This window comes from Hippocampus comes, unplaced genomic scaffold (genome assembly GCF_001891065.2).
Source record: "Hippocampus comes isolate QL1 unplaced genomic scaffold, H_comes_QL1_v1.1 scaffold83, whole genome shotgun sequence".
Taxonomy (NCBI): domain Eukaryota; kingdom Metazoa; phylum Chordata; class Actinopteri; order Syngnathiformes; family Syngnathidae; genus Hippocampus; species Hippocampus comes.
Genome location: NW_017805281.1, coordinates 2,683,924 through 2,698,827, shown reverse-complemented (window position 1 = coordinate 2,698,827; position 14,904 = coordinate 2,683,924). Strand labels below are relative to the sequence as shown.

Below are 14,904 nucleotides of genomic sequence, written 5' to 3'. Positions count from 1 at the left end.
AAAAGCAAGAACGAAGATGTGTGAAGGATGCTCCTTCTTCTCATCTCACTTGGACTGATTGCCGCCGCTTACCTTTGAGGATTTCCCTTGAGAAGGTAAAGTCCAGCTGCGGCCATCTTTCATGTCATCAGACAGTTTGTCCTAGTGAGCAACGTCTTTGTAAGCGCAAATACAGTGCTGACATTCTCACCTTTAGCCGTTTTTTTTTTTGTACCTTTGAGGCTCCTCGGGACAACAACAAAAACTTCCGGTCCTTCTTCTGTGGAAGATGTTCACACAATGAGCGCGAAATTCACGTTCAAGTGTTGGCATCGGAAAGCAAGCAAGACAGAGAATCCGTTTGCGTCTTTTTTTTTTTTTTAACTGCTCCAACACAACACTGTAGAATTTTCACTATCCATTGGAAAAGTTTCCGGAAACGGGATCTGTTCTTGACAAACCACACAGCGGAAGGCTGATGAAAACACCAACCCTGTAAATCGCAAAAACAAGGGAAAGTCTCTCTGTGGAGAACCGCGCTGAACCTCAGCATGCACGAAATTTGGATTCAGCAGATGCTTCCGAGCGATGAAGCTTTTCCTGTACTGATTTCAGGGTGTTGAGCCTCATGATCTCTTGCCCGAAGACTTTGAAAAACCCGAAGACCGTAAAGCTCCAACGAGTTTTTCGGATGCCGAGTTCCAGGGCGGCCAGTGTCAGACTTCCCCTGGCTTTGCGCAAACGCAAATAACCGACCTGACTGTAAAACTGAATTGCTCTTCAGGGACCGCGAAAAAAATTCTCAATCGGAATCTGAAAGCGCACAAATGGCAATGGGATGACCTTGGCGTGTACTCCGAAATCATCCCGATTCTCTCCTGTCGCTCCTTCCTCAGAGATCTGCGTGACCTGAAAGGAGAAGCGCCGCTTGGTTGCCTTCCTTTTGATCTCCACTAATGCCCCCACCCCACCAAAAAAAAGGACAAAATCGTCACTCACCGTCAGGGATTCGCGGCGCAGTCGAAATTTTCCAGACTGGGAAGACAAAACACAAACATTGGGAGAGACGTGCAAAGCGGTGAAAAGGTGGCAGTCGTTTGTTGGCTTACTGGTTTGAAGTCGGGGTGGAACTGAGGACTGTCTTCCGGCCAGTCTTCCACACACTTTTCCTGTCGAGACATACTCCACTTGTTGGGTCGAGAAAACAACTCGGGGGGGAAAGGCTGCGATCAAGATTCGGAGCCCCACCTGTCCAATCAGCAGGATGTCCTCAAAGATGTCGCAATGCTCCTTATCGAGCGCTTTCCCGTCCTAAAAGACACACAAAGATAATCAGCCGGGATCGAAATATCGACTCCCAAGCTTACGTGGCACACCTGCGGCTTGGCGGCGGCGCCGGCGAATGAAACGGGGCGCGTTTTGACGGGTTTTGGAGGAGGTTTCGGCGGCCCGCTTGTCTCCGGCTCGACCTGGACGAGTGGAAGACGATGACTCGCGGTTTAGCGAATCACAGCCGGCTTGTTACGCTGACGGAGGCGAAGGCGGTTTTTTACGATATAGGCTGGCTTGCGGGACTTATCCGGCACGGGGGGCTTCTCCAACCTGGGAGGTCTGGAACGAGGAAGCGGCTTCGGCGGGCGCCTGGTGAGCGTCACCTGGTGCGGCGTGATGCCCAAGGAGACATTTAGAACGAAGCCACCCAACTTCGAATTGCAAAACGGCAGACGCTACACACATGATTCGACTCGGTGGGGGAAGAGTCTGACGACGCGCTCAGTTTCTGGGCCTGACTGAAGGGCGTTGGCTGGAGGATGCCGTGTTTGCTTCCTTGCGGAGTGGTGAGCACGACGTCGCGTGGGGCGTCGGAATACGTCGATCGGACGGTCTGTTCCGAGAGGTCCGACGTCGATTTGGTGAACCCGCTCCTGGGAAGGCTTCCGAAAACGTCCCCGCTGTTGGGCGCCTCCGGATTAAACAGATCGCTTGCGCTGCCGCCGTCTCCGAAGAGTTCCTTTACGATGGAGCTCGAGAAATTCGAAGAAGGGGAGAATACATCCAAATCAGATCCGGATAATCCTGAATAAGCGAGTTTGTCATCGTGCGAGAATTTTCCTCCGTTCGCCTGAAACGAATGCGACGCAGTGCTTGAGGAAGAGTAAAACGGATTCCCCGCTGGATCCCCCGGCGAGCCGAACAGATCCTCCGCCGTGTTGGAAGAAGGCCGAAACGGATCCGCAAAAAGGCCGTCAGACTTCTCCGAGACTTTCCCTGAAGGCGCCTTGAGGCTAAAATCCTCGGGTGAATCTTGTAAAAGGTCCCGCTGGCTGGAGCTCTTTGACAGCAGGTTCTTGAACAAGTTCTCGGGATGGCTTTCTGCCGAGCTCCGACTCGTGTTCTGATACTGCCCGATTTGGGATGTGAAAATGTCATCCGGCAGGTGGTTTGAGCTCAAGCTGTGGCCCGAGTCCTTGTGGCCTTCAGACCCCGAGGCTCCATTTTCCTGCCAATCCAACGGAGAACGATGGAATTCAGGCAGAGGAACGAAGTCGCTCGCCGCCCGCGCTTCCTGCCACGGTTTTCGTCCGACATCCTCGCTGGTGTCGTACTTGTGCCTGGACTCCTAATGTGACAAGTGCAAAAAAAAAAAAAAGATATGACGTGAGCCAACTGTCGAGAAACTGATAAAAAAGGAATGCTGCCGGTCCATACCAATTGATAGGAATAAAATGGGTTCGTGCTTGCCACAGGCTGCAGAGAATAAAATAAGAAAGCATTTTGAATAGGATGTGGTTCATTTCAAACGTTATGACTTGTGGGACGGGGGGGGGTGTCCATCACCTGAGGGTTCGGCCGCTGTGCTGCATCCTGTAACACGAAAGCCGCACGTTAACAAGAGGCGACGCGCAAACTGGTTGTGCACGTCAGAAATTGTGAGTAAAGGTGAGACCCAGAAAAAAAAAAGGGCGTGGATGCGATCGGGCGGAGGCGGCGAGCGGCGAACAAACAATTTGGACCTCACCTGTGACAGCTGACTGTCAGTGGTCACATTCAGAAAGACGTCCTATAAAAATAAAGAAATAAACAAATAAAAATTGTCCACCCCCGCTCCCAATTCCCAGTGTGCATACGCTATCATTTTAAAAGCTTCTCTCACTCGGTTGCTTCTCGAAGCGCTCGCAGGCGACCCGCTGGAGGGCGACGGAATGACGCTCTGAGGAGGACGGACGTACGGGATGATTGAAGTCCCGTTGTCACGGCAAACGGGACGGCGCCAAAGTGATAAATACCTGCTGCGTATTGACGAACGGGCTTTGAGGGATTTTCTTGAGCATGTTTTGCAGCACCACAATACTCTGCAAAAGGCAAACAATCACTTGACAAGCCAAGCAACAGGAGACAAGAAGTGCCGTGCCAAGCAAATCGGGTCTCTTTCAAACATTTAGGTTAAAAGGTGAAATTATGTAAAATATGTTTTAATTGAATTAATAAGCACAACATTTGTATTTTAGTTTCATTTTTTTAACCCTGGGGAACCCACGGGGTCAAATTTGGCCCCCTATAAATTCTGCTACTCAAATGCTCCCCTTAAATCCCAAAGAGTCAAATTTGGCCTGAATCCTAAATTAGGATTAAAGCATGAAATATTTAGAAAAACATATATTTTGGTGTTCAGTGAACATGTAGCAGTCATTTAATGTATAATTCATCATTTTCCAAAGAAGAAAAAGGTGGTTGGGTTCTCCAGGGTTAAATTTGTTTTTGTTTTAAAAATGTTCATCAGCGGCGCTGCAGGAAATGATCTAAATTCACTTGGCCAGATTTTTTTGTTATTCATCTTGCTCATCTATTGCCATCAATTTATCACATAAGGTCCAGTTAACCTTCGTGTCAACTAACTCATTCATTCAACACAATAAGTCAAAGCGAAACAAAATTATCATCACTTCATTTGACATACTTCCTCTTTGTAATGTAAAATGAATGCCTTGCCTCAATAATTGTTCGAAATTTCCCAGGCGACTAGTTCTACTTCAATATATAACAATAATGATGTTAAATACAGCATGTGTGCCAGATTAATTTTTATCTCTGCTCAGTGATGTAAAAGTAGCCGACCCATGATAGCATATAAAAGTTAGTTTAGAAAGGAGAAGATATAACAAAGGTGAGTTTAAGGTTTTAGGAAACAGCGCGTTGAAAGGATGGTGTCACGTGATCAGGAATGACAATGCAAAACATACGCTTTCCGTGACATGTTTTTTGTTGGATGACAACAATCCTAAAAAATGAAAAATAAAAAGATTTACGGGTCGCCTTTGGATGGTGTCGCTCTCCCCTTGCTCGTCCTTCGCCCCCTCCTGGCCCTCCTAATTTGGACATTGAAACCAGACCAAACTCTTAACAAGAATAAAAGTCAGCATGAGAATTTGTGTCAGGTTGTGCGCCACTTACCGTGCTCACAACGGCTCTCATGTTGCCCTTTTGCTCGCTTTCTGCTAGTTTCTTCGACTGTTTTTGCTTATCATCATCATCCAGCTGTTGAACGCACCTGTGTCAAGTCTCCATGTTGAGAACGCCACATCCGCTATGTGACTTTCAGAGTAACAGTCTGATCCAGGGGCGCGGACAAAAAGGATTCATAACAGGTGCTAAAGTGCTGCTTTCACTCAAATTTAGAAAGTGACAACATAAAGATTAGAAACTTCTTTTTTTTGCCCGGTTTGCAGCTCCCGAGATTTTCTATTCTTGTGTTGTCCATGCTGCAAATTAAAGTTTAGTGACATTTTCCGGTTTGTATCTGACTAAATTTACTTGACACAGGTGTCTGCATCGTCTTCGTCACCAAGCCAGTCTGGAAGATCACAATGCGAACCGACCGGTTGTCCTCGCCCTGCTGCTCTTTCGCAATGACCCACCTCCACCCCATTTTAAAATTCAATTCAATTTAAGATAAACACAAACTTTATAGTCAAATGGTCAAATCAGTGCGAATGCTGCTTTCAGGCACGTGCATGGATTGACAATTGAATTTGAATGATTCATGAATGATTCAAAAAGTATGTTGACACTTTCAAAGACGCAAGAAGCTCTTTGTAAGGTTTTATTCATGTCTCATTATGTTACACAAACATTTTTGTCACACAATTAAATGGGATTGCATTTTCTTTTCAAAGTTTATTACATGACTTTGCCTAAAGCAAAAACAATAATGAGTAAAATAACACTCGGTTGACTAAGTGAGCATTTGGGGAAAGATTCACACAAAAGATGAGACACGCAATTAGGAAAGAAAATGGACAAAACGTCACACCTCCATTTTATTTTTAAATCCTCACGTGAGAGCTGCTCAGTTTCCCTTTTACGCTTCACTTTCTTTGCCTTCACTTTGGCTGGCACGTTCAACATTGTAATTCTTCTTCATACTTTTTTTTTTTTTTTTAAATCAATTACGTGTCCGGTTCAGTCCACCTACGTTTGTCGAACACATCCCTTACGGTCCTCCTGGCAGTGCTTTAGCTTTCATTTCCTCCTGTGACGTTCTTCTCCGCTAGATTTTTTTAAGAAAGCTCACGACACTATAGATATTTTAACTCCAGTTGCCTGTGAGAAAGGATTGAAATGTATAACCAATTAAAGAATACGAACTGGTTGTCGTTCACTTTTTTTTCTTTTAAGTGTCTTATCTTATTGCTGGCAGTGACATTTTAGCGGTACAGCACTTTCTTAACAACATGGAGGCTGTGTGGAGTCTCTTTGAACGCATATAAACTCAAGTATGGCGGCTGGGTTTAGTTAAGAGGGATCTGAGGGTTCGAGAGAGTTTAAAAACCAAGATTAACACAGTGATCCCTTCTGAACGCTCTGCCTGGTGCTACGTAGCGACGTCACCGTGCATCCTGGACACAGCGCTGAGGAAACCGGAAGCACTCTTCGAGCGACTGGCGTCTTCAACGTTTGCAGTCTGACGCCACGTGCACTCGCATGTTACAAGTAGTCATTGGACGAACGAGCGGCATTAAAAAGCCAAAACAATTACCCCCCCACCACCAAAAAAAAAAAAAAACTCCCTGTCCATCTCCTCAGATGCTAACAAAAAACGGCAAACGGAGGCTGGAAGACATAACAACCTGACAACACAATTATGCTAACATAAAATGGGCGCGGGAGTCGAAAAGAACAAGTAGTTCGGAAGGTTGTCCAGACACATAATCTCTGCTATAGGCTACCTTTTGTGTACAACACATCAGTTGTCAGCTTCTTTTTAGGACTATTACTATGAGTTAGGGCCTCTAGCGACCACATACTTGTGCTAAATTAAAGGGCTAACAACAGAGCTGGAGGGGCGCCGCGTTGTGCCCACCTCCCTCTCTTCACAAAGAATCTTTTCTTTCCTTTTGAACAACGGGGATGCGAGGATATGGACGACAGATGTTTGCCCCTTTTCCCTTTACACTTTTTTTTTCCTGCTTAGCTGGGGAATGACGGGAATTGTGGTGACAATAATGGGAACACATCAGTCTCGACTTTTTTCCGTCTCTCTTGGCTTTCTTCCCCCGTCCGCCCCCACCTTCTCTTCAGCAGGACACCTCCATGGTCTGTGAGGGGCTGGGCGGCATCTGCCCCCCCTGCGAGCCCTGGGACAGCGTGCGCGAGCGCGAGCCTTCCATGGAGTACGAGGACGACAGCGAGGTGGTGCGTGAACGGGACAGGCGGGTCATGCAAGATGAAGCCACTGTGGGCGCAGAGGCCAGGCGGGCAGGTTAGAGCGCGCACGTGGCACACGCGGTCAGAAAGAAAGTGCCCGGCGCTCACTTACTGTAGCCCATTCCCTGGATGAAGTACTTGAAAGCCTCGGTCAATTTTGCAGGCTGCAGAGGTAAAGATTCTCCCATCAAATGGGCGTTTTTCACCCATCGTCGGAACAGGAAGTACAGAGGTGCCGTGAGATGCAAGCAACGCAAGTATTTACGGATACAAGTCGTAATTTGGATGATTGCGAACACCATGTGCTGTCCGGGAACTCAATGCAGTTTGGCAAACAGCCAACAGTTCACAAATAAAAAAAGAAGCTTCAAGCTCTCGAATGCCACTCCCAGCTGACATGTACTCCCAAACAAAACAGAAACCACATAATTACGCGTGTTTGGAAACAACCACAGTTTTTCTTTGTGGGAAAGTCCGCTTAGCGCAGTGCTTCTCAATTATTTTCTGTCATTCCCCCCGCTAGGAAGAAGGAAACATCTCACAAAACAAAAACAAAAAAACAAAAATGTATGGGTTTTTTTTGGGGGGGGCGGAGCTGGAATGGAATGGCCTTTTAATTCATTTCAATAGGGAAAGATGATTTGAGATACAAACGTTTTGAGTTAGGAGCGTGGAAAGTCTCATCTCAAGGCACCACTGTCGTGACATTTTGAATTTGATTTCATTTACCTGAGTGAGCTGAGGGAGGCCGCCGGCGTCCGCCATCTGAGGAAACAAGCGACGGTGCGAAAAATTTTTAAGATGACGACGGTGGGAGAGAAGGAAAGCAAGAAAATCACCTTGAGGAAGGAAGTGGTGGTGGGATCCAGTTTGCTGTTGCATTCCACCTGTCGAGTGACAAACAACCATGAGAAGCGCAAGCGGATCGAGGAGACGGCATGCTGCTCGCTGCACTTACGGCGGCGTCCTCGTACGGCGCTTGGTCCCCCACCACCAACATGACGGGACACCTGAGTGGCCACACAGAGAAAAACATTCAGCATCATCATCATCAGGAGAAATTAGATGACTTGGATTAGGTCATAATAATAAAAACGGTACTTGAAGGTGCTACTGCGGTCCAGGTTCAAATCTCTGCGGCTGTGAGGATAAAGAAGATGTGATTGCTGTGGGTGCCATTTGGCTTTGCATTTGTGTGTGTGTGTGTGTGTTGTGTCAGATGACCTGTTGTAGGTTTTCCAGAAGAGTTCTATGTTGAGCAGGTGAGGTGCTTTGTTGATGCGCTCTCTGTGAAACTGCACCACATCTGCGTTGGATGACAGCTCCTCCTGAAGGGGACCACGCGATACACAATTGGGCGGATGATACACAAACGCGCACCAATTTGGGGTTGTGAGAGGACGGTGCCCAAAATGAACAAAAGAAAAAAAAAAACGGAAATTGAGGTTAGCGTGTCAGAGGAGGAGACAAAGACAATGGCAGCTGGATGGATGGTGTGGTTGTCAAAAAAATAAATAAATAAATCACATGGGCTATCACCTGAGGACCCCAAAATTAAATGCCTTATATAAGCCTTACAATGAAGGCAACACATGCTATATGTATCTATGTGAGCTATATTAGCCTATTATCAAAATGACTAAGTTGGCTACAAATACACAATAAGCCTTCATGATTTCATGTTTTTTTCCCCTGCAGTGCATCCTGTAGAGCAGGGGGGGGGCCCAATCTTTGTTGACCTAAGATCTACTTTTCGATCAACCAACCTGCCGCGATCGACCCGTTACCGGACGCACTTTTTTTCCATTTTCAAACATTTTTGAAAAATTTCCAGGGAGCCCACTAGGGCGGCGCTAAAGACCCACATGCGGCTCCAGAGCCGCAGGTTGCCGACCCCCGGCGGTAGATTGTTGGAATTCCTGAGGAGTATCTTGTGTGCTCCAACATCGAATGTCAACAAGTTGCGGAGCCTTTTCTGACAGATGCGGAAGAAGGTGCCCTATCTCCAAAATGATCCCCATTCTTCCACTGCCTTAGCCACCACACCCAGGGGGGCGACTTATCCAAACCCACTTGACAATGTGTAACTCCACAGTCTGAACTGGATTCAACTAGTATGCGTACCAAAGACTGCGATGGACAGGGAATCGAACAGAACATATTCACAAATCAAAAATGCGTGAGCCAAACATTGATACGTGCGGGCTGTTTGTGAACGAGGCCCAGTGTGAGCGTGTGTGTTTCTGAATAAGACGCACCTGGCTGAAGAGGTGCGACATGATCTGTTCCGTGAGCGAAGAAGTCACAGAGCTGAGCTGCAGACATCGATTGAATAGTTCACCACTGCCAACACGGAGCGAAACAACACCACGAACCATCATGAGTTACCTTTTGAGCCGCCCAGTCCATCCAGCCTCTGGCGTTTGTGTCAATATTGACCAGAACCAAACCTTCCACAGATTCTGGATTTGCGAGCTGCGCACAGACAGAAAGACAGAATGATGCAACGGCCCTTTAAAGGGGATCGGCCCTCGACGCTCACCGTGAATTTCGTCAAGATGTATGCCCCGGCGCCCACGCCCACTCCGATGACGGTACGGAAGCTGCGGGATGACGAGGCCCACGTTAACGCGCCGACACCTTAGCGAGCTAGCCGTGGCGGGCTCTGCTTGTTTTTGGACTTACTTGAAGAACTGCAGGACGGCAGGAATCATCTCTGCGATGGTCTCCATGGATGGGTACTGGTAGCTGTTGGGATAGGTCAAAAACGGAATCACAAACGAGCTTCTAGAAAAGAAACGATCCCGTGAAAATGACAGAATTCAAGTTCACGTGAAGACAAACGTGAACGTGAGCTCACCCCGCCGGGTAAATAGGTGCCCCATCCTCTTGACCCGGGGCATCGATGTGGATCAGGGTAAAATTCTTGACGATCTCTTGCATCTCCTCAAACTTGAATAACGGCAAGAAGCAGCTCTTGCCTGCCAAAGGCAGAGAGAGGCGTGAACAGTGAGCGCGGCCACTTAAAAAAAATATATATCAAAAAACAGCAGCGGCAACGAGTGAGCGACGCACTGTCCAAGCCGACATCGTGGAAGGTGAGGATGGCGGGCCGGCGGCTGTTCCGTGTGCCGTGCAGCGTCACGTGCAGGACGCCGTGAGGGGTCTCCACGCTATGCTCCTGAAAAACGGACGCACAAGAGTTCATGTTCGTCCTGCGCCTCGTCGCACGTTATGATCATGGCGTGTGGCATTCTCACCTGGCCCTGGTCCAGGAGGATCCTGGCTGCCAGCTCAGCATCCTGATGGAAATCACAGAAAGACAAAAGTATCTGTACAGGGGGGCACCTGAACTTCCCTTTGGCCCAAGTAACACGTTTTTCTCGAAACGCGCTGACACCCGGTTGGCTTTTTTGCTGCGAGCCAAAATTTGAAGCTATTCATCAGTTGGGCTCCGGATGGTGGCAGCCAACTCAATGCAACTCATTTCACACCAAGCAGAAATTAGACAGAGAGTGAACAGTTGTGAACAGACCAACCGGCCCCAGTTGACGTTAAATGCCAGAAGTTGTGTAGTCCAAAAAACGACAGAAGTTTGCCTTACACAAAATATGCTAACGCCATAGAGAGTCGAACAAAACTAGCTACAATGTTGTTGTGTTATTGACCGAGATGACTGCAGTTTACTGAGTTTAATATTTGAATTATACTGCACTCTAGTGGCCAAGTCCAGAAGGTGCTGGACATTGAATTCATTAGAATTCAAACGTTATTCTTTAATTTCTACTTAGTTATGCTATTAGTACTGCTGGTTTGCATAAAGTACAATATTGCAGAGTGCTATTTATCTGAAATAAAAACACAGTGAAATATGCCTTGGTGTTTTATTGAAGGGCGAGAACAGATTAATCCACTGCCATTTATTTCAATGGGGAAAGACGAGATACGAGTGTTTTGAGTCACAAGTGTGGTCTCGGAGTCTCGGAACAAATGGACAAGGCACTGCTGTATTCTGACTGGTTGTACTTCCATCTTTTGCCACCGGGAGTCAATAGCGAGAGGTTACAAAGCATCAAGCAATACCGAAAAGACCCCCACCCCCAACCCCCTCCAACACAACTCCCCCAGGGCTTTGACGTCAAACCAGCTGCATCACAGCCAGCCAGCACTGCAGCACATTTGTGTGAATCAAACACACACACACACACACACACACACACACACACGCACACACACGCACACGCACACGCGCACTTAATGTCCTCTAGGATGATACCACACAAAAGCGTGGCAGCTTATTGAAATGCCACGCAGCATGTACAGTGCGCTCACGCGTGCGTGTGTCCTCTCTGACCTTGCTGGAGTCGGCCTGACCAGTGAGCAGCGGTTTGTCCTCCGTGATGGTGATCTCTTGCATCTCCGTTGTCATGGCGATTCGTCCTGGCCAAGCAGAAGACACCAAAACGTCAAAATGTGCTGCTAAACACACACACGCACACGCACACACACACACACACACACACACACACACACACACACACACACACACACACACACACACACACACACGCACACAGTATGTGTTGCAGAGTTCCTGTGGGGGCTCATGAAAGTCAATTAGTGATTAGCGCCAAGCAGAGATGAAAAGAAAAGGTTTTGGGGAATGATCAAGGTCCTTGTCAAGACTTGACATGATTTGGATTGTTGATGTGACCCTTTTTCGAGCGGCTTGAGCTCTATGTCTGCTAAATTGGACGTATCATGAGTTGCGCAGGCAGACGTGCAATTTGTGAAGATGTGCGGCCAGACGTGCAAGATGGTGGTCATATGACCACACTGATAACGCAGATCTTCTGTCTAATCGGCTCCCCCTTACATCCTGTCACGTTTTAATCGGCCTAACGCTCACAACACGGCGGAGCCAGTGAGCGGTTCTGCTGCGTAGAGCCCGCATTCTCTTCTCTACAGTTTGCTATGGGGACACTCGGGCCACACACACTGGCAAGAGAGTAAAAGCAGTCACACACAAGTCCGCCTCCCGGGAGTTACATAGACCGGGGGTTTAAAAAAAACAGCTTGTTTATTTTCTTCCGCATGGAAAACCAATACCAGGCCGGTAATGTTTGCCATCATGGTGCCAACCCCTGTCACTAGGAGATGTGGGACACCATGGCAAGGAATCGATCATGGTTTCAATGGGTCGTATTTGCCAGCAGGATGCCAAAGGGTTTATTTTCTGACACTTCTAACGTACCGGCGGCTGATTCACAATCGGAGCGTTCCTGAGAACGGTGCAGGAAATTGGACTATTAATAGGCAGTTAGGACTGAGAACAGAGCAGCTTTGTGGCCCGCTAGCATCTGGATGCCAGCCAGCGGGAGAAGCATTGAGCACCCCAAGCAACCCCCCCCTCCAGGCCCGTGGCTCTCACATGCACAAACAACAACATCTCACACACGAGGGGTGCGCAGTATATGTGGTTGATGCGGTAGACAGTAAACAGTTGGCCTTCGGTAGACAAACACTTGTTGATAACACAATCATATCAGCCTCTGTGTCAAAACGGAGCTGACATTTTTTTTTTTTTATTTTATGTATTTATTTATTTGTTTAATCTACGCATCCACCTCGAATATTCTCCCGGCTTTCCCGTCTGCTCACAAACTGGGGGAATGCTAGGCACAAAGCTAGCTTGCTCCACTTCAGGCATATGTCAACACGCGCCTGCTACAAGCTACGGTTTGCTAGGTGGTGTGGCTAAATGCTATCCTTCCTTTCCTTTAAGCAACTAATGCTCGCTTCTGTGGCGGCAAATCAGATGACAAGTGCTATCACTAAAGGACAACGAGGACTAACTACTGGGGAAAAAAAATAGAAGGAGCTGGAGAAGCCACGATAACCGCTAAGCTCATGTGAAATGGAGACTGTGAGCAGAGAGAAGAATAAATCTGATACTTTCTGGAAATATTTACATTGTACATTTAAGGAAATCATTCAGAAACGCTTCCAGTGCGAAGTGATTCACTTTACACTTGATATGAATTTTAGACCATATCGCCACAGACTTGTAGATGATGGACTAACAGTTAGCCCCTCGGGACTGAGGGCAGCCATCTTACGTTGCCGCTCTTTCTGACAACTGTCTGATTTGAGCTGAAAACAGTTACCAGTGAACTTCACTGTTTGCATCGACTGTCCATTCAGAGTATCTAAATATGGTGACCTTACAAGGGTTAGTTTTACATTTCACAGCCAATGTTGTCCTCGTGGACTTTACTTTCATTTTGTTGTTGATGGTTCTGACAACATGATGCAGATGAATCTTTGAGTAGCCCTCGCAGGTATACCTGATCAGCGAAAATTTATAATCACATTCTTACCGATGAAAAGTGTGTGTAGTGCTTCTCGCAGACTTACTGGTACAACCGTATGCCACACACTGTGGTATTTTTGCCGTGGGGAGTGAAAAATAATGAGAAAACGCTGCGGTAAAATCGATGCATTCAAGTTAAGTGCGCTTAGCGAGTGGCAACTCAAGACGGCCACCGTTGCCTTAATTTCTTGGTGCGGCGAGTAAGCGGCATTGTTAGTCCATCATACATACCTCTGTGCATATCACCCAGAGTACTTGCTGATCTACCAATGCCAAACAAAGTCTGAGCCAAGACTCTAGTGAGACGGCTTTCCTCACGTAGGCTCCCTGAAGCCGAACACCGACAGAGGCAATCCTGAACTTCAACAGCTCAAATTACAGCAACCCCCAAGACGGACTTTGCAGGAAGTAAAACGACCCCACGCAGTTCGGTACAATGTCAAGAATGAAAAGTGTTAAAGGTCCACAAGCCAGTGACGGTTTCCCTCAAGATCGCCGCTAATGGCTGAGCAAACCTTGCAGGATGAAATGTTACTACAGATCCAGCCAAGAGATCGGGATTTGCTCCAACCCCTGCGCACCTCTTCTTTGCCCAAATCCTGACAACAATTAGAAGCACTGAGGTGAATAGAACTTCAATGGTGCTGCTTTTCACTTTAGACATGGTAGGTGCAACCACACTATCAAGAGAAAACAGCCCTCCCTCTTCAAAGCACAGGTCATCTGAAGGTCAAACAGTGTCCTGGTGAGAAGTAGGCCACAGTTTTTTTTCCCCTTTCGTCAACCATGTTAGCAGGCCTGTAAAGTAAAACAACAGCAAGGTCCCCCCTGCACTTCGTAAGAGGGTGAGTCGCTGTGCATATGTGTGTAAGAGCCTCCAAATGCGGCATGACTCACGGAATGTGCGTGCACGCGCTTGCTGAAAAACAGTCTGTGCACGCGTGCGCGCGTGTGTCCCTTCATCCAAATCAAGTGCAGCGTTTTTCTTTTTCCCCCTCACAGCCGGCTCTGAAAAGGTGGACAACTGAGACACACCCCCATTTGACATTGAAGACCATTGTGTGTTCTGGCCCTAACAGTCCACCCCCCTTTTCCCCCTTCCCCCTACTTCTTCCAAAATGCCTCCCATCACCTCTGGAAAACCCACTAAAGCAAATTTCTACAACAAAAACATAACTTCTGGGAGCTGAGCTCAATTTTATGATGCTGCAAGCGCGTGCACGCTGTTTACTTCAAATGTTCAAGTTCATGCAAGAGGAGAATGTCAATAGTGACCTATTTGCAGCTGTCATGATGGTGGTGGAAGGGGCGGGGGTCGCAGGGGTACTTAACCACGTGTGCGCGTCAATAAACGCACACATGGGAGCTGGACAAAGAGGGTTTCATGGGGGGAGGGGGTACATTGGCATGCATTAATACATATACAAATATCTCTCACGCGCGCGCGCTACCAGTTTGTTCTCATTCATGCGCAGGATCACAGCGACTACATCCGGGTCGTGTTACCTGCTTGTGCGGCGCAACCTTAACGAAACGCCTTATAACAAGTCCAAGTCTGTCCAACGAGCTCCACACGGGTTCTGGTGCCAATAGAGCGTGTCTCAAGTCGTCCGCGATGGTTTCCGCTCCGGTCCTCTCGTGTTTGCCTCTCCAGCGGGAACGGAGTTCTGCAAAAGAGGGAGGGGGCGGGGCTGGCTGGCTGGCTGGGCCCGTCAATCAAAAGGCGACATGGAAAGGACTCTGTGGGGGGTTGCAAGTTCTATGTCCTCACATGCACCACAAAGCGCTCACAGTGGGTTTATTATGTAGTTCGACGGAGGTAAGCGCGTGCATGAACACTGCGCGCC

General features: G+C 47.8%; 3 protein-coding genes across 4 annotated transcripts in view; 1 reads left to right on the top strand and 2 right to left on the bottom strand.

Annotated features, from left to right (window-relative positions):
- Positions 1 to 4,568, bottom strand: part of LOC109516535 (uncharacterized) — a 10,134-nt gene extending 5,566 nt beyond the window's left edge. For both annotated transcript variants that reach the window (XM_019871170.1, XM_019871171.1), the window contains exons 1-16: positions 4,432 to 4,568; positions 4,287 to 4,346; positions 3,267 to 3,332; positions 3,134 to 3,190; positions 2,999 to 3,040; positions 2,818 to 2,844; positions 2,689 to 2,727; positions 1,715 to 2,599; positions 1,533 to 1,634; positions 1,356 to 1,448; positions 1,228 to 1,290; positions 1,089 to 1,148; positions 979 to 1,014; positions 823 to 888; positions 215 to 259; positions 73 to 141 (exon numbers count right to left, since the gene is read on the bottom strand). In XM_019871170.1, coding sequence (XP_019726729.1) covers positions 73 to 141; positions 215 to 259; positions 823 to 888; positions 979 to 1,014; positions 1,089 to 1,148; positions 1,228 to 1,290; positions 1,356 to 1,448; positions 1,533 to 1,634; positions 1,715 to 2,599; positions 2,689 to 2,727; positions 2,818 to 2,844; positions 2,999 to 3,040; positions 3,134 to 3,190; positions 3,267 to 3,332; positions 4,287 to 4,346; positions 4,432 to 4,452 — 1,731 coding nt within the window. In that variant the 5' untranslated portion in view covers positions 4,453 to 4,568. The remainder of the gene's footprint in view (positions 1 to 72; positions 142 to 214; positions 260 to 822; positions 889 to 978; positions 1,015 to 1,088; positions 1,149 to 1,227; positions 1,291 to 1,355; positions 1,449 to 1,532; positions 1,635 to 1,714; positions 2,600 to 2,688; positions 2,728 to 2,817; positions 2,845 to 2,998; positions 3,041 to 3,133; positions 3,191 to 3,266; positions 3,333 to 4,286; positions 4,347 to 4,431) is intronic.
- Positions 1 to 11,244, top strand: part of LOC109516536 (retinal guanylyl cyclase 2-like) — a 27,387-nt gene extending 16,143 nt beyond the window's left edge. Inside the window, exon 24 of the mRNA XM_019871173.1 lies at positions 11,174 to 11,244. The gene's annotated coding sequence lies outside the window, so the exon portion shown is untranslated. The remainder of the gene's footprint in view (positions 1 to 11,173) is intronic.
- On the bottom strand, positions 5,067 to 14,904 carry ndrg2 (NDRG family member 2). Its single transcript, XM_019871179.1, has 16 exons — positions 14,564 to 14,904; positions 11,039 to 11,124; positions 9,945 to 9,986; positions 9,760 to 9,865; positions 9,545 to 9,665; positions 9,370 to 9,432; positions 9,227 to 9,287; positions 9,073 to 9,159; positions 8,943 to 8,999; positions 7,909 to 8,012; positions 7,786 to 7,824; positions 7,643 to 7,694; positions 7,524 to 7,571; positions 7,414 to 7,449; positions 6,797 to 6,848; positions 5,067 to 6,712 (listed from the first exon to the last, which is right to left on the bottom strand). Exons 2-16 carry the CDS (start codon positions 11,111 to 11,113, stop codon positions 6,555 to 6,557), a joined length of 1,101 nt encoding a protein of 366 aa, XP_019726738.1. The 5' UTR covers positions 11,114 to 11,124; positions 14,564 to 14,904; the 3' UTR covers positions 5,067 to 6,554.

Bases quoted from the DNA above. Each gene is read 5' to 3' on its own strand.
- ndrg2 (XM_019871179.1), bottom strand. From the start codon at position 11,113: ATGACAACGGAGATGCAAGAGATCACCATCACGGAGGACAAACCGCTG. The intron at 9,433-9,544 runs GTGAGCTCACGT...CTATCCCAACAG, and splicing joins GCACCTATTTACCCGGCGGG to CTACCAGTACCCATCCATGG. The intron at 7,572-7,642 runs GTAAGTGCAGCG...GTCACTCGACAG, and splicing joins CGCCGTACGAGGACGCCGCC to GTGGAATGCAACAGCAAACT.